The 18,802-nt window shown below is 44.4% G+C and overlaps 1 protein-coding gene across 2 annotated transcripts in view; it reads left to right on the top strand.

Moving 5' to 3' along the window:
- Positions 1 to 2,137, top strand: part of HERC2 (HECT and RLD domain containing E3 ubiquitin protein ligase 2) — a 115,994-nt gene extending 113,857 nt beyond the window's left edge. For both annotated transcript variants that reach the window (XM_063340263.1, XM_063340261.1), the window contains exons 92-93: positions 335 to 547; positions 1,141 to 2,137. In XM_063340263.1, coding sequence (XP_063196333.1) covers positions 335 to 547; positions 1,141 to 1,413 — 486 coding nt within the window. In that variant the 3' untranslated portion in view covers positions 1,414 to 2,137. The remainder of the gene's footprint in view (positions 1 to 334; positions 548 to 1,140) is intronic.
- Positions 2,138 to 18,802: the final 16,665 nt, after the last annotated feature.

Below are 18,802 nucleotides of genomic sequence, written 5' to 3'. Positions count from 1 at the left end.
TGAATTATTTCTGGAAGAAACAAACAAACAAACAAAACCAAAAAACCCTACAAAACAGGGACCTAGGAAGTGAATTGCAGATATTTGTCTGAAGTAAAGTGTTTAATTCTTTGTGATTCAGGAATATGAAAGAAGGTTCATTATTGTCCCCTGATGGGTAGATGTATATTTAGTGTTATTGTGGTAGGAGTCGATGCACAGCACTGTGAATATTTTAATGTTCCTTTTATCAGTGTAAAAGCTGATTAAATATTTTAAAGGAATGGAGGGAACAAAGCGCCTGTAATTGATTTAATCAGACTTTTGTAGCCTATCACTATACTTTATTTTTCAGGTATGTGGAAGCCCGGATATTCCACTTCACCTTCTGAAATCTGTAGCAACTTATAAAGGCATTGAACCAACTGCTTCTTTGATACAGTGGTTCTGGGAAGTGATGGAGTCCTTCTCCAATACAGAGCGATCTCTCTTCCTGCGTTTTGTGTGGGGCAGAACAAGGCTGCCCAGGACTATTGCAGACTTCAGAGGGAGGGACTTTGTTATTCAGGTAAGGTGTGTGGGATGGGGTGTAGGGGTTTTATTTTAAAAAGCTGGTAGTGGACAAGTAGTAGCATGACATAACAAGAGAACAGGCTGATTTCATTAACCATTAACATTACATTGTAGATTTGACAGTGCAGCAGAGACCTGTCATGTTTTTCGCTCTTGACTTGGGCAAGTGGATATTCGTTTCATTTCCCAGCCGTTTGCTTTCTGGATTTTGATAGATTTCCACTGTCAGTCATCAATGTTTTTGCTGGCATTTATTTAGCATTTCATTCAGCTCAGTAATCATTTCAGCTAAATTTAAAAAATCCCCAGTCTTTAATTCATATTTTGGTATTTGCTGAAGTAATATAATCTTTTTTAGATTGTTCCCAACTACATATTCATAATCAAAGCAGCTCATATATTTCTGTTTTTACTTATTTACTTACTGTAGGGAAAATGGATTTGGTCTTTTCATTGTTCTTTTAAGAAACTTCAGCATCACAATCGCAAATCTAACATGCTGTTAAAAAAAACCCTCAAGTATAATTTTGATATTTATTTGTGGTTTGGACGGTGAATCAAAAATATTACGCTTTTTGTTTTCAACAGGTATTGGACAAATACAATCCTCCAGACCACTTCCTTCCGGAGTCATACACTTGCTTCTTTCTCCTGAAGCTGCCCAGGTATTCCTGTAAGCAAGTACTAGAGGAAAAACTGAAGTATGCCATTCACTTCTGCAAGTCTATAGACACTGATGATTATGCCCGGATAGCGCTGACGGGAGAGCCAGCCGCTGATGACAGTAGTGATGATTCTGATAATGAAGATGCAGATTCTTTTGCTTCAGATTCTACACAGGACTACTTAACGGGACATTAAAAAAAAATAATATGAGGGATAGTTGTCACAAGCACTGAGGCAAAATGCCAAAATGACAATGAAGCCAAGGACAGTTTAGGTCTCACAATATAGAGTGTGTAGTCAGAGGGATGGTAATCTCCTGAACATGGGGAAAGTGTGTTTGCTACTCACAGTAGGAGTTAAGGGTTACAGCTTAAACCATCAGCTTAGAATAAATGGCACAGTATATGGGCATTTAACATTTATTTTAAGGCTGAAAGTGGCCCCCCATAATGCTGCACTACATTTAGAACCTTTGTGTTTACTGAAGTGTTGTAAATGTTTATATAAATATGGTAGTGCAGCATCCAAAAGGCAGTGAAACCTTTAAATTGTGGGTGCAATAGGTTTTTTTTCATATTAAGTGTTGTGTTCTGTGCATCTTCTTGATTGTATATTGGAAATACTGTGCAGCAACTGAATAGTATTATAAATATTTCAATTAACTTTACTAGAAGTTTGTTAAAAATTTTTGAACATGGAATTAACATTATTCCTTGAAATTCTTCTATAGATAATAAAAACGGCCAATAGTTTCACCTTCACCCCTGGTTTGTATATTTTAGCTTACGCATTATTTATCTCAAATTTGATACCTTTCTGTGAACAGCATCATAATTCCTATCATGGAAAGTGTACTGTATATACTTTGTGCCATGTAAATGCAAAAGTTATAATTTCCCTCCAAATAAAAGTTCTGCCACAGAAAGTAGTAGTATGTTGTTGTTTTTAATGGTAATGCAGCTCTTACATGGGATGAACGTTGCAACAGCCGTACTAAGAAATGTTTCTGCAGTTTACAGCTGTTGACCAGACGTTGCTGGTGCGGCTCCACCAATGTAGGAGGTGCATTGCTCTAGACAGAGCATGAGCAGTAGTAAACTCAGAGCACAGGTCATTAATGGTAGTGATTAGGTTTGCTTTGCTTATGCAGTTGTTCCTAATGCTGCTGTTATCAGTAATGGTAGATTTGTTCTCGGACACCCGGGGAGAAAAATTGCTTTTGAGGAAGTGTAAGTGACAGATGTCTTCCAAGTACCTGAATGTGAGTAGAAGAGTGTGACGATGCTTGTGTAACATGTTGCCTCTGAGAAAATTAGTGTTTTACAAGGCTTGATCACGAGACATTGTGCATCCAGAGTAGCCTGTTTGAATAACTCATCCAAGTCAAATGATGTTTGGGCAGGTATTACGTGTTTACTACCTGGTGTATGCAGTGGTTTTTCCAAGTAGGAAAATAAGATTTAGTTGCGCCAAAGCACTAATATTTTACTTTAAAATCCAGCAGAAAGTGATGTCATACTGTTTCTTCACTAATTATTAGGTTAGCTATATGTGAATATTTAACATTTTACAATTAAGAGTTGATTCTTTTTTTTTTAGTATGTGCATTTAACTTCTATTCCAGCTTTTGTAAATTTAAATATTAACTGTCGTCATGAAACAAGTTTCCCTGAGGCATACTTGGTATTTCAACATAGTGGTGAGACTCTCTATTTGTTGTTAAGATATCAGAGTTTTGAAATTCTTTAGCCTTACAGGCCTCTGTTTAGCGCTGAAGATCTCTTGCAGTAAATGCTCCTGTGCCTATCCTCTGTCTTGCTGGAGATTCCAGAAGTCAGGCCTGTGCGCTGTCCTCCCGATTTTTCTCTGCTGATGAAAAACACTGTGTCTTTTTTGAGTCTTAAAAAAGATGCAAAACCCAAAAACCTTAAGCAACCTCTTTTATCTTTGCTGCTGAATTGAATTTCTCCTGAGATAAAGAAGGGGAGAATCTAGTACAAAAGTGCTCATGTGGTCGTCTGGTGTCCCTTGCCATGGTAACACCAGAGCCCCTGTAGGCATCCAGCTTGATCAAAGGGATTCTGAAGTCGGCTTTTCAGGAGATGTGATGAATGAGTCATGCCCAAATGCCACAAGCCCAAGGACTGAGACCATTTCAAACCCCGTTTCAGGAGCCTATGAACAACTGTAACATGGAGAGGTTTTATAACTTGCTTAGGAAAGAAAAAAGAATGTAGAGAGTTTTTCTTCCAAGAAAAGCAAAAAAGGAAGTATCCTTTGTGTCAGGAAGCAGTTTACGTTGTTAATTAGTGAACTGCGTAAAAGAAGGTTTTTAAGCCTCCTTTGCTTTCCCATCCCAACAGAAGAATCTCAGATACCCTTTTACAGTGCAAAATGCTCATTGCCTGTGGCCTGATCTACAGCATTTCTGAGTAGCCAGTTCTTGGAAAACCATTGTTTCAAGTAGTCAAAAAATGGGATTTGCTCTTAACTGGCTTTTAGATGCAAATTCCTAGTCTGAGAAGGAAAAGTACTCAACCTTGCAAATGAGGACTGTGTTGCTGGTGCTCCCTTTCACTTCTTCATTTCACTTCCCTGTAAAACCAAAGATGATGGTTTGATTTATTATAAAGCTTTACCATTATGAAATTGCATAAGACTGAGAGAAAAATCCCTTCCCATGTTCGAAATTACTCTTTGATGCCTGGGTAAATTCCTGATACCTCTAAAACCACCTAATGGCTGGTAAATAACCTGTGAATAAGGAGAGAAGGGCGTTGAGCCCCACTGGGGAGTTTAGGGGACCTGTACCATTTATAATCATGGTATTTGTTCCTTAACGTTGTGTTAGTCAAAGACGTCGTCAGTATAGAGGTACGTGCCTCCCCTGCAAGTGTCTTTATCATCAGACTATGTTAAAAACTAAACGATGCAGCGCTCTTCTAGAAAAAAGGGAGGCAGTGGCTTCCAAAGATCTCATTGATAAAATATTTTCATTTTTTTAGGTTAAAGACAATGTACAGATGCGTAGTTTCCTGTAGATGTTGCCTATCGCAGTTAATCCCCTGAATCTTGTAGTTAAAAATTATGGTGTTAACGTGCCAACGTGGTTCTTTTACTCAACTGGGGTTCAAGGGTGTGAGGTGGGTGGAAAAGTTACTCAATTGTGGAGTCACATCCGCAGTGGAGCAGCACAAGTGTGGATGTGACACACAAATGTTTGTGAACCGATGCTCCTGATACTTGGAACATGATTCTGCTGATTGGCCTGTTTGTCCCAAATGTGAATGTTGATGGCGTATCTGCAAGGCACCGTTCTTCAGCTTTGCGTTTAGTCATCTGATGGCCAGCGAGTAACACTGTGCACAGATCCCACAGAAACACAGAGTGGAATTGTCTCGGCTGTTTCCTGACTGTGGTCATCCTGGATCAGCTCTGGCCAGCGAGTCTGGGTGTGGTGCGCTGCCATCACAGCTTGGACAAGGTTTCTGCAGAAACATTTTGAGAAGCTTGTTTGGAGGATCTGGAGTCACGCACATGATATAATACAAAATCCTCTGTTGTGGTCTAAAGATCTCTTTTGCAAATGGGTCAGCGTTAAGTGAAAAGAAATTAAATTCTCATTGGGCAATTGCGTATAATCACTCCTGGTGGCAAGCCTTAACAGGGATGGCGTACAGCACTTCTAGAAAATAAAAGTCCAAGACAGGGGTACACTTTCTTATTTCACTGTGACAACTTCATCAGCGTGTGTGGGCAAAAAGTGCCAGTGCGGTTGGTTCCGTCTTGGTGGTCGGTTGAGCTTTGTTATCCTGTTCGGTGGCAACTCATAGGAAAAGCAAATGCAAGAAAGCGTAAAAACAAAATGCACGAAATTAGGATGATTGCAGCCATAGGAGCCTGCTCTGCCTTCTCGCTCTTTACAAAAAGTTTGACCTGTGGCCAAGACATGGCGGTTAATGCTTCTTCCCAAACCAGCGGTGACATTTCAAAGGTCCAAAAGGAGAAAAATTAAAGAATGACCAAGTAGATGAAGCTGTGATTAGTTTTCCTGGAAGACAGACTTTTGAATTAATTCTTCTGTGTAAAGTATTTCACCACTGTTTTGAAGAAAAGATGCTCTTTAACTTTAAATACTGATCTGTTTTGAGCAAGTTCTTTCTGTAGTTTCCGTCTGATAATTTTCCTAACGTTTGTTCTGATATGCTTGACATTTGTGGCATGAACATGTGACTTGTCAACCACAAATTATCAAACCATTCTAATGCTTTGACCTAGTAGTTAACAGATGAGGCAGGTTTGCTTTATTATGGCTTTTGATACTCCCTTCCTTTGTAACCTTCTTTATAAGTAAACTAAGAAGATCTCTTAAAAGAGGTGGAGGTAAAACTGCAGGCAAAGTGTGAAGGTCCCTCCTAAACTGGAAAAGCTTTTTGAGTAAGAGTCTTGCACGTGTCCTTCCTTGTTCTGCTGCTTCTCAAGTTTTTCATCAGCTTCGTCACATTGACTTAGAAGCACCCCTAAAGATAAGCTAGAGAACAGGGACCGTGTCCAAAATGAAGCTGACGGGAGACGGGTTGTCTGACCTGAGCAATGCAAAAGTCAATGGAATATGAAGTGCTGTGCATAGGAGGAGGAAGAAATCAAATGTGTGAAACACTGGGGAGGCCAGGTGGGGTTTGGGCTGGCCCTAGTGCGTTGCTCTTCTTCCGTGCTCCTGCAGAGGACAGGGGATTGCTGGGGAGAACTGGTTGGGCAAAACCAGGAAGGAAATGGGATTTTTTTGTAGTGAGAATCAGGTATCTTCCTTCTTGTGATCCCGGGGGCCGCTGCTTCCTCGCAGAGTCACTGACCAGGCTGCGGTCTGTGACACTGGTGGGACTGGAGTTTCCCCTGTTGGGCAGAGCCCAGCTGCCTTTGGAATTTTTCATTTTGGAGCAAAGAAAGCCATTTCAGTTGCAGATGTGGATCTACTGTACAATAAGTCGCCAACACCAATAGGAGAGATTAGGGATTTAGGCTGGTAGAACCCAGGGAACAGTCACTGCAATAAAGTGACTTAATAACACGGACCTGTCGTACGATGGACTGTACTGTAAGTACTTAGAGCCCCCAACCATAGCTGAGGTTAGGCCCACATGAAAAGGATTTCTGCAACGTCTGACAGGCTTTGAGCTTTTTCCAAAGGTCTCCACCTGCAGGGGTAGTAGACAAAATTTTCTGTGTTGAGAGTGGGCTGTACTGGCAATTCACACGTGGGTACTGGCTTTTCTAGGTACCATGATGTATGTAAATGAAGCTGTGGCCTGCAGCTTCCTGAAGAAGTCCAGAGTGTGTGTAATCCTTTACCTGTGCGCAGGGCCAAAAAAATGTAAGGATTTCTTGATTAGGCAATGCTGGCAGAGAAAAGGATGTGAGGACAACAGACCAAACAATTCAGCAATGACGAGTAGTTACAAAAGGGGCAAGTATACTTCCGGTAGAGTTTTATTGGCATCCAGACGCAGAAAGTCCGTTTTAACCTGATAATGAGTAAAGCTTTGGCTGGAGTACTCCTGGGTATTCCCTAAAACACAAGCATCCTCGCCAGAGAAAGTACAAAGGGAAGCGCATCTCTGGCAGTGTGAGAAAACAGAGAGGAAGGAGAGGTCAAAAAGAGTGGGAATGTCTAATGCAGATAAGCTGGATAAAAACATGGTGGTAAATCTTTCAATATGTAAAATATTGGGATAAAAGAGGAAACGCCAGTTGTCCACAGTTATACAAAGCAGGTTGAGAAAAAATAGTATCCTTACAGCAGAGGTGCCTGGCACCCCCTCCTACCCCTCCTGCTTTCTAACCTTAGACATAGATAAGCACGAGAATGCCCGATCTAGGCAGACCATGAATTTTGGTCAATATGAGTTTTTAAAACCTTGTGATCTCCATATCTTGGTGATGATCTGGCAATGCTTGATCTACCTGCAGTCAGGCAGCTGCCCAACCCCCTTTCTTGAGTTCTCTCAGCTTCTTTGTTATTCCTGCAATGCTCGATTCACTATTACCTTCTCCAGAAATGAATTTCTAGTAAGTAGAACAAACTTCTCCATGGTACCCTGTCACTCATGTTCTAACCAAGCTGCCTGGAGACATCCAAACTTATTGTAGACAAGACCCTTGAAATTTTTATCCGTTGCTACAAGAGAAGACACTGAAGCTTTTCTGCTGCCCACTTTTCCAGTGTGGACCTGCACTGGCTCACCAGGATCTTCTTTTTCTTCAGTAACAGCTTCCTTAACCAGATGCCAACTCCTCTTCATGTACAGCTCTCCCTGACCCCGTCAGGGCTTGCTGATCCTTTAGGATGGAGACAGGCTGCCATTCTGAGCCGCGAGAGTCCTCTCGCGCCCTCCTGCAGCTCCAGCCAGGGCCGTGTGGCCGCTGGGGGAATGCCGCAGCGCTGGCTGAGCCTGGTGTGGTGGGACGAGCGGTCCCCTCCGCCCCAGGTGAGCCTAGCCCTCACAGCACCCCAGCGCAGCAGCGGTGCTTCTGGCCGATGGCCCGACAGCGTGACTGCTCCCAGCGAGGTCAGATGGAGGTGGGTGCTGACCCTCTCTTGCCAGCGGCGCTGTTTAATGGAACCCCCTGGATACACCCGTCGGCCCCGAGGGGAGAAAGTAAAAGGTGGAGCGATGAGGCGGTAAATGACAATCCTTCAGGCAGCTCTGGGAGCAACGGGTGAGTTCAGCCATCGCGTGGGCATTTTGCTTTTTGAAGGACCACCCAGTCCGCAGTGAACTGCTAGTGGAAGCCACACGGAGGGGTTTCCCCTCCGCCTGCCCCTGCCCGGGCTGGGCCGCGGTGCTGCTCCCTCTGGGCAGGGCAGGGCAGGCCCGTAGGCCGGATGGATGAAGTAACTCCCTCCTCATTCCCTGCCCGAAAGCTGTCGGTGGTTTTTCAACGGGATCGTTTCCTTTCTCGGGTTTATCAGGTGGCTCCGCAACCAATTGCACCGGCCCAGTAAGGGGGGGACAGGGGAAAAAGCACTGCTAAGCCAGCCCTGCCCATGAGTCCTTCTTAGCGTTCCCCTTTAGCAGGCCCGAGGCTGCAAATACCTGCCAAAATGCCCGCTCCCCTCCCAGAGGCAGGAGCTGTGTGCTGGCCACGGCCGCTTCTTTTACGGCTGCAGGGAGGGAAGCCCTGCTGAGCTGTGAGCATGTTTCTTGTTGGCAAAGCACAGCCTCAGGGAGAGCCACCTCTTTGTCCGCTGGAGATTGGGATGTGTCGAGGCGGGATGCTGGCTGGCAGGGGGGAAGCAGTGGGGGCACATGGCTGCGTGTGGGGATGGGCGAGGAGGCGACCCTGCCTCCAGCATCATCCCCAGCAGACGGATCCTCCTGGTGCTCTCCCGGGAGGCGCAGAAGCCGTGGACATGGGATACCCCTCGTCCATCAGGTGAAGCGGGTGGTGCTGGGGGAGCCCCTGCAACACAGGGGTTCCTAGGCGCCTCTGGCATTTTGGAATTGTTTGCAATTTGTTTGCAATTCTTTTTTTTTTTTTCCTCAGTACTTCTATCTTGTGGAAGCCTTTCATCTTGATCCTGTTCGCAGACACAATGTTTGTATCCTAGCCGGCTCCTTTGCTAGGGTAACCTGGCGTTGTCGGGTCAGGGGGCTGGAAGTCCAGCTTCGAGGCTTTTACCGTTGGATCAAAAATGCCACGGCCCCATGGCATGGGTAACTAAATGCTGTGTAGGCTTATTTTACCAATTCAAACTTGCTCAAATGATTACTGGTAAAGTAATGTTGTTATCAAGCTCAGTGTAAGGTTAGTTATGGTCTGTCCCAGAGCCAGGATGAAGCTGACCCAAATTTTGCATTGTGGACCTTGGCTACGTCAGTGGGAATGCCATCGTGTGGCCAGGTAATTAGTCTTTCTAGCTTGTTATGCACAAATCCAAGTTGTTTGTTGTGAAAATGGCAACTTTTTAATGGCAGTAGGCTGTTTAACCCTTTTTGTGCACTGTCAGAAGACAAATATATGTGTCATGGGAGCACAGCCCCTGGGAGTAAGAAGCATGTTTGTTATAAACTCTTCATAAAAATAGGCAAGCACGACTCCAAGTGACAGTCTTGGCTCCAGATGAAGTCACTTTTGTCTTCAGTCACTGGGTTTACCTCTCAGTGTCGGTTCAACAAATAAGACTGCCTGCACACTGCAGGATGTCAACTGATGTTTGCTTCCAAGATGGTCTTGCTTGGTCCCAGGCAGTTTGCAGTGGTGTTAAGAAACCCATGTGTAGGCATGACCACAGGAGGAGAAGCCTGTGGAACATTTTGAAGCTTCCTCTGTGGTTAAGGCACAGGACCGGGAGTCAGGAGATCAAAGTTCCTGCTTTGTACAGAAAAGCTATCTCAATACATAGGCTGCATTGATAACAGGGATCTCGTAAGAGCACTACGCACATTTCTTTGATGGGGCCAGGGCTTCATTCTTGCCAGGCGGCGCACTGCAGAGAATTGGCTCATCCCACCTAGAAAAAGCAGCCATCCTGAAAAGGGAGCAAGGACAAACAGCAGGGATGCTCACTGGGCTGCTCAACGGTAGATCACTCTGCCCATGAAAGTAGCCTCAAAGTGGTGAGCACTGAGTGGGAAGAGGAAAGAGCAGGCAACAGGTGACTGTGCTTACTTGTCACAAGAATTGTGTCACGAGAATTGGGAAGGATTGCCCTTAATTTAATTATATAAACATATGAAGTTTATAAACAAATTAATCTTGATCTGGGAATTGTTTTCCAAAGACGTAAGAGTTAGAGGCTGTAGAGACAACTAATGGAAAACAGTTTGAGCAAATATTTCTTTGCAATAGCTGGTCACAGAACAGCTCACATGCTCAAAGCATGCTTTTGGGATATCCATTTTGCAAGGCTTTGAAGGCAGAAGTAGGGAGGACAAAATCCCTAGCTAGAACTTGCTTACAGCTGTTTAATTTGAAAGATAGCTATACAAGCTGTTTTCCTCCATTTGGGAGTGGTACAAACTGTCTTATCACCTTCTCATCTCTTACAGAGTGGTGACAATTGCTGCTAGGGCCTTACAGGAGACAGTAAAACAACTGCTCTGTGGCACCTCTGGGAGATTTAGGTTACTTTATGGTCTCAAAACTACTCTGAGACAGTAGAGTTTGCAGGAGTCGTCCCCTCTACCCATCAGAGCCTGGATCCAGCTTTACTGCTGCTTTTAGGAAAGAGGTGAATTGCATCTATGAGCACTCATTTACTGACGTGGCTGATCTTGGGGTCATTTAATGAGTTTTCAGTAGCTTGTCCATTGCCTAAAGACAGCAGCTCCTAATAGTAACGTCATAACTACGCCACTGCTATGTTGGGAGGGGTTGAAAGGTATCTGCTCTGGGTTAAACATCAACTAGTCAGAAAAGCCACCTTGGGGATGACAGACTGCTCTGAGAAGGGGCTGTGCTATGTGGGGGTGGGATTTGGGCATGATGGATGTCTTTCATCTGGCGAGTTATGAATTGTGATGAAGTGGAATGATGCCTTCCTACCATGGAGATGGACTTTGGGTTGCCAACACTGAGCAGTCCTCAGCACCCTGTGTGATGCTCATCAGAGATGAGCATTTGCATGTAACTCAGAAATGTGAGGTCAGCCACGGTCCCTAGAGGATGCCCACGGTGATGGTGCAGAGCTGGTTTCCCTTGGGTATGGCTTTTGGTCTGATGGAGTTACGTCGGTGAATAGAGTTTTTAATAAATTTTTAACCAGTCATTATAATCCTGCAGTTTGCTGTTATAGGATACTGGACCCTTAAAGAGGTGAAAAGTTCAGGTCACCCGTGATAAGTTGCCTCTTACAGAGACCTGACAAAGTCTGTGTCCGGCACAAAACCCCAGTATAGCAGATAGAAAAGGAGAAGCTGAAAAAAGCCAGTGGGTATTACTGGGTCTGGACCTCTTTAAACAACCCTGTTGATGTTAATGTGAAATATCTCTGCCATTCCCAAAGACACAACTGCTCCTTTCCCATGGAGAGTAAAAGGTCAGAAACAAAAACTTGGAAGTGCGATGAAACAGCGTCTTGTGAAATACACTTCTCCCCTGTTCAAGTCTGATGTGGAGACAAGGATTTATGGTGATATGTTCTTGTAGGTGAGCTTATGGGAGCCAGCTGTGCTTTAAAAGCCTGGGAAGAAAATTCTTTTCACCAGTCTGGCAAATGTTGAGTTAAACCCTGGAGAGGTGGAGATGTTTCTGCTCAACGAGACTAACAGGACAGATTCTGTGAAATGGGGCTGGAACACGTTATAACTTTTCTAGCAGAATCGTATATGAAGTATGTGTGTATCATTAACTATTATTATATACTATTATTAATTATACATATATATGGCAAAAAAATTGGGAGAGGGATATATAACTTTGATAGGAAGAAAAAATGTTGTGAACCACTATTAAACTTTACTGAAGAATCATAGCAGTCAATTACCTCCTTCCATGAAAAATTCAGAAAACTTCCCAGTTAAGCAAATTAGTTTCATGCCTTCTAGAGACATATTCTCCACTCCGCCTCGCACACAGAAATAATGGCTCCATAACCCTATTTGAGACTGACATTTGCCTCTGCATGGACACCAGCATAACTATCCTGCAGTGATTGTTTTTCTCACCCCACTCCAGACTAGTGCACGGTGGGGAAGTAGAAAGGGGGCATTTGAGGTTACTCTGGAACAGATGTGGAGACCAGCATAGTTGCAGAGAGATGTAGAATTTGGAGGCACTCAGATTTTGTTTCTCTATGTAGACAAGAGATCCGCACAGATAAAGATTTATCTTTGTAATTGCCTCAGCTGAGTTATGATTAACCCTAAGGATATGGGATGACTTTTGAACATGAAAGTCCTCTTGTGCAATGAGTACTGTCTCATGCTTGTTTTGACGTATGTACTCATGCATAAAAAGGGTGTTTCCTCTTGTAGTTGCATCTTCTTATATGGAAAGTCATGTAGTGGTCCTGGTAGTCCTCTATGTATCACCCGGCTGCTGCTCTCCTGTCCTTGGACCCCTGAGGCAAGGTATAGATGTCCAGCTCTCCCTGGCCTGCAAAGACAGTCAGCGTTTCGTGTGTGGGGCAGCTGCGACGGCTGGGGGCTACGGCTGGGAGCAGGAGCAGGGTCAGGCAGGCAGTGAATGTCACCTTTCAGGACCCTGAGCTTAAAGGGTACCATTGTTATCTGCATCCCTCCCTGACTGCATCCCATGACCTGGTGCGTGGAGCCTTTCACAGCAGATACAGGCACAGACAAGAGGGCTGGGACGCGCGCCTGTCTCCTTGCCAGCAGTGTGCTGCAAGCAAGGATCAAAAGTTCACGGGTGCTCTGCTCTTCCTTGCAGGCCCCCCCGCCCCGCTGCTGGCGATGCACGCTCAGTGCTGGGCTGACCAGTGTGACAAAACCTGTAGCTTGATACGAAACACTCGGAGACCTCTAATAGTAAAGCCCATGTAAAGCATGGGGTAGGTTTGTTTAATATGACCGGGGACTGAATGACAGGACTACCAGTACTGTCTTAGCCTCACCCTGAAATAAAAAGATCACGGAGTTGGCTGCCAGAGATTAATTTCCTCTGGTTTTCCTTGCTGCAGCCCTGCCTGGAGCAACTGTTTATTCCTGTGCGCTCCAGGAAGTGAATCTTTCATTTAAGTTTTTGAGTGTGTTTTCTTCAGCTCTGGCATATATCAGCACAGGCTTCTTGGACGGCCAATTCAAGATGGCAAATCAACATCCAACTATTAACTTGCCACTGAGTGGGCAGTGTTGCTGGAAAGCCGTACTGTTCCTGCAGAGGAAACCAGCCAGTTGTCACATTCATTACAGCTGCATGGTTTGCAGATATAAACTATAGACTATATTTCTTCCCACTCCCCATATCTTTTACCTTTCTACTTTCCCTTCTGAAGAAAGTTATGCTATTTCAGGTTGGTGTTGAGCAAATGGACTTTTCTGCTCCTCTGTTTTCCCCAGTTCTGCTCACTTCCACTCCACTTGCCATCCAGATCTCCTCTCTATTGCAGATAGGCCCTCACAGGGGTAGGAAACAAGAGGAAGAGCCAGGAGCATACAAGTAGAAAAATGGTAACTAGAGGAGAAAGAATCAGATGAGGCAGATGAGGAAAGAGCCCAGGCACAGCTGGACTCAGGCTTCTCTGGGCCTGGTGTGCATTTGCTCAGAGAAGCTCCAGGAAACACAGAGAAACGGCAGTGCTGCTAAAGGGTGGTGCACGTGGACACTTGCCTGAGGGGGATCAAATTGTTTCTGGTTAGAAAGACCCCTTGCAAAGACATCTCCATCTTCCCCTTCACTGTGCAGGAGACGTAGGCATCTCTCTCCGGGGAACCGCTAAATTGTGTCACCTAAGGCTTCATCCCTCCCAAAACTAGGTGTCTAAGGCCAAAGCGTCCACATATGAACTCAGTGTCTGTTTTCCTCATTTTGGGATGCGAAGGCTTAATCAATACAGTCACAGAATCACAGAATTGTAGGGGTTGGAAGGGACCTTCAGGGATCATCTCGTCCAACCCCCCCTGCCAGAGCAGGGTCACCTAGAGCAGGTTGGACAGGAATGCATCCAGGTGGGTTTTGAATGTCTCCAGAGAAGGAGACCCCACCACCTCTCTGGGCAGCCTGTTCCAGTGCTCTGCCACCCTCAGAGTAAAGAAGTTTTTCCTCATGTTGAGATGGAACTTCCTGTGTTCCAGCTTGTGTCCGTTGCCCTTTGTCCTGTTGCTGGGCACCACTGAGAAGAGTCTGGCCTCATCCTCTTGACACCCGCCCTTTAGATATTGATAAGCATTGGTGAGCTCCCCTCTTGGTCTTCTCTTCTCCAGGCTAAACAGACCCATGTCTTTCAGCCTTTCCTTATGAGAGAGGTGTTCCAGTCCCCTCATCATCTTGGTAGCCCTCTGCTGCACCCTCTCCAGCAGTTCCCTGTCCTTCTTGAACTGGGGGGCCCGGAACTGGAGACAGTACTCCAGGCGCGGCTTCACCAAGGCAGAGTAGAGGGGGAGGATGACCTCCCTCGACCTGCTGGCCACGTTGATACAGTCCTGACAGTTTTTAATCTCATCCTGCAGTGGACCGTGGTGGGGGTGTCCCTTTCTTAGACTCTGCTGACTACAATGACCCTTCATCTCCAGGGAATATAAGTGGGAGTTTAGACCTGTGGCTTTTGTGTAGACACATGAAATTTGCCATCACGAACCCCTCCCTACTTTAGGATGATTTGTCCATTAGAGGGGTCCGTATCTTTATTTAAAAGAGCAGGAGAGCGGTTAGGCTAGACACCCAGCTTTCATACAGCGATGGCAGCGCAGCGGGAGGGGATTAGACAGTGGGTGGAGGAGCAGCTGCCCCTCCCACGGGTAGAAGGCACCACCAGCAGGTTACCCCACCGCCCCGCTCCGTCCCCAGCCCCCCATGGTTGAGCAAGCAGCACTCTCCTGCCTGGAAAGTCTGTCAGGAATGCAAAAGCCCCTCTCTGTTGGTCTGAGCTACGCGAGTTTCACACAACAGCCAGACTGTTCGCAGGCACATTATTCCCTACTGAGAAACAAGTCTTTCTTCCACCTCTACAGTGGGGACTTGTTCAGAATACATGGGCTATGATCTTATTTATCTTTTTATGTCTTTGTCTTATTTATTTATTTATTTCTTCATCTTAACTTAAAAACCAGAAGCACATGGTAATTTTCTCCATAAAATCCTATATAGGGGGTGGTGGAAACCCTGCTTTTGCTCTGAAGAAAAAAGGTAATGAAACCAGAACCAAGCCTGGTTTGCTGCCCAGCTCTGGTCAGTATTGACTCATGGAAACCGAGAAGTTTCAAAACTCAGTATTGGTAAAATGGTTTGAGTCCAGACCTCAGTTATCTCCTGTTTTGCTTTTCAGGCTTGTGGGTGCAAAGTCCTAAATCAAACCGAGGAACATCACAGCTTTCTCTCTGCGGTGACGTGCAAGGTTTATAGCTGTGATTTCATAATTTACTAGTACTTTTTGCGTGTCTTTTTATTCCCATTGCAGATTCTTCTGCGAGCACAAGGTATGATGTTCCATGTAGTACACCAGCGGCATGCTGAAGGCATTCTTTTTGGAGACTTGAGGCATTCGCCATGCGCCACTTTTTCTAGTGCAATTATATGATGTTAATTTGCTATTTTTTCTTGAATCTACTAATAGAATTAGGGAAGCAAAATGATTTTTATTAGCAATATAAGCAAATCCAACAACATTTCAACCCCAGCTTTCACACTTCCTGTGCCCCGAGTGTTCCTGGAATGAGAACATCATAAACCCAGGTATGAGCACAGTTTGGTGCTTGAAAGGCATTTCAAGGCATTGCAAGCACTGACAATCTGCCATTAATTTGGAGTGTTTCTGCCAACTCCATCACCCACATGCATGCTGGAGTGTGGTCTTCTGTGCCCCGTTCACTCTTGACAGCCTGAGCCTGCTCCATCCTTTCAGTGCTCATCTGGATCTTTTTGCTGACACCTTGCTTTCTGCTTTCCAATGTTAATTTGTAAGCCTGTCTGCCCTAGCTGTCTACTGGTTGCATTCTCCCCTCTACCTCTTCCCCTCAGCCATCCTTTGATTGTCTTGCTAGGAATAAACTTTTTAACAGCTGACTGGACTCACTGTATTGATTCAGCCTTTATACTCCAGCCTCAGCGGTGACACCTGCGTCTCTATAACCCATAAAGCCATTCCCACACCTCGTCTTTCTCTTGTGCCGCAGCTTTGCTCAGACCCAGTTGCTGGCTCTACAGCTCTGGAAGTTGAGCCCCACCTGCTTTTGTACACTTTTGCTGAAGTTCCTACTGTCCTTGCTTCACGGATCTAGGAAAAGAATAATAACCCTGCTATTTTCCTGCCATTTCTCATCTTGCTCAGACAGCAGCTCCAGTTTCTCAGGACGTAAATCAGGGTAGTGAAGTGCATCTGGTATTTTCTCCTTCTGAACCATGGAGTCTTTCAGGTCTGCTCAGCTGCTGTTCGTACAGGATCTGCAGCTAACCTGCTTCTGAAACCCCTTTCTACCATAGAGTGCTTATCTGCTTCCCATATTCAATTTGTCCCATGCATCCTGAGTGTCTTGAGTTCATCTTTATGTTTTCCCTAAGGATTCCTTAGCTCCAATTTTTGATGCTGGGCAACTTTCTTCTGCTGCAGACTGGTGAGAATCACTTCACTTAATCATCTCTTCAGTACGCTCATCTGGGTAGACTTGACTCTTACAGGCTTTTTATAGCCGGGGAGGGAAATGCTACAGCTCTTTCCAACCTGGTGATGTACTCAGCTTCGGAAAGCCTGGAAAAGCACAGCAAGTCCATGGCATCAGCAGTAACTTGTAGTTTCTGTGTGCACAGCAGCCTCCAAATTATCACACATTTATATGCAGATTTTGGGTTATTTCTACATTTACCACGAAATGCCCTCACTTCTATGGCTTGGTCTCCAGCTAAAGGTTTATAGGCATATATAGCATGAGTTTGATTTCCCATTTCACTAAAGTGCATGAAGTCACCGATTTAACATATAAACTTCACAGGAAACATTTCTTTTGACTTCTGGGTATTTCTGCCTGGCCTTCCACTGTTGATATGGCTATCACAGTGATGTAGCACAGATCTTAATGTCAGTGTAGGTTAAATGAGGTGATGGGTGTTTGATGAACTCTTATGGCATAAGAGTTATGCAGAGCCTGCATCCCTTTGATGTGTGCCCTCTTGAAATACTACAATTACTGTGCAGGTCAACGATGTATTACTCGCTCCTTATCCTGTTTGCTGTCTTCTGTGTTGTACATCATCTGTAGAGAGGGAAACTGCATCTTTTTCTGTGTTTTTTTCAGCATCTCCTGCTTTGGGGTCCTTAGCTATGGATGAAGCATCTAAGCAATAGAAACATAAATAAATGATTATACATTTGGAGGTGAATAATTTATCTTTCTAAAGGGATTCTTTTTTTGTATCAGAATAATTTTTGAAGGGAGAACCAGATTCACTTGCCTCCATAAAATTGGATGGGAGGGCACCTGCATGTTTATAATCTATCTGCAAATAAATATTTTCATGGAAATTATGTCTTCTGTGATTAAAAAGGCCCATCTCATGCTGGCATATTGCACATATTAGAGCAGTCAGGCAATAGTTGTCCTGTGATGCTGGGGTTAGTTATAAATAGATTGGCATTCACAAAACATGACCAGGCACTTCTTGAGTTACAGGTGTGTAAATAACTTCCTAGAGCCTAAGCTATTGTTGCCTTTGTAGGTGACAATCTGATTAAACTGGAACCTATTTTACAATAAAAAAGCACCCATTACATTACATGTGCTCTATGACCTTAAAAGACCCCACAAACAAACACTTAAAAACACACTTTTGGACAGTTAAGTACCTCCAGCAACAGCTCAAATGGAACATTTTAACAGAAACTGCACGATGGACCACCTTATCGCATTTCCTCACCAGACTGGTACAGTAAGTGCCTCTCCCCAGCAGCAAGAGAGAAGAGATGGGCCGTGGATGTACATCCATGGTGCACATCAAATGAGAACAATGGAGATAACTATTGATGACCTTATAGATAATCCTGAGGGAGCTGGAAGTGTTCATCTCTGCCTTGAAGTCTTAGAAGGTCAAAAAGGGTTACTCATCTTTCAAGAACAATTTCTTCTTTAGGAAGGCTCAGCTAGCAGAAACCACCATTACTACTTAATAATATGCAGCTCTTCCAGGCAAAATGTCAATAGCATTATTGTCTTTGTGAAGAATGAATTTTGTACTCTTTTCCTTTGCGTTATTCTGCTTGTAGCCATCATATTAATGTAGCATCTGTTTCTCCACTTGGCATATACTGTATAGGGAGTGTAGATCATATTATCTTTTATCTGTTTCCATCTGATCCAGGCAAAAAGAGTTTGACTGGTGTGGTGCTTAATTAACGTTGCATTGACTACTGCAGTGTAATTCGTAAATCTTTGAAATTCCAATATAAAGAATGAGAATGAGTGTTTGTCAGGATAATCCTTTTAGTACTTTCTGATGGCAGAAAAAGTGATTCCCCCCCCCCCCCCGCTTTCAAATACAACCAGTTTTTCATAGTGAGAACTGTTAAACCTGCTCTTTTATAACTTCTGTGGCGGTTTAACAATGGTACTTTTGCTCTGTTCTCCTCCTGCTTCCTGCCCAAACTCAGGGCAGAGCGTGAAGCGTTTGCTCAGCGAAGCTAACTGGGGTCTGTGTATTTTTTCTCAATTTGCCACTTGTTACAACCATCTCAGGCTTTGGAAGAGCTGTGTTTGGGCAGGGAGTAACGGGTGCAGGGAGTAAGTGGAGTGCTAGTTCCTCACTGAAATCACATGATGGTAAATCTGGGAATTCCTGCTTCATTTATGAGTGTGCACAGGATGCAATGTCACTCTCTCCTCATCCAGAGATGCTTACTACAAAGAACTGAGCTGAATTCCACAGCGACAAAGTCATTTACCTAAATAAACTCTCTACTCAGAAAACACCAGGCATC

Source organism: Chroicocephalus ridibundus, chromosome 1 (genome assembly GCF_963924245.1).
Source record: "Chroicocephalus ridibundus chromosome 1, bChrRid1.1, whole genome shotgun sequence".
Classification (NCBI taxonomy): domain Eukaryota; kingdom Metazoa; phylum Chordata; class Aves; order Charadriiformes; family Laridae; genus Chroicocephalus; species Chroicocephalus ridibundus.
The sequence above is the reverse complement of the archived record's forward strand: the minus strand, read 5'-3'. Positions and strand labels throughout refer to the sequence as shown.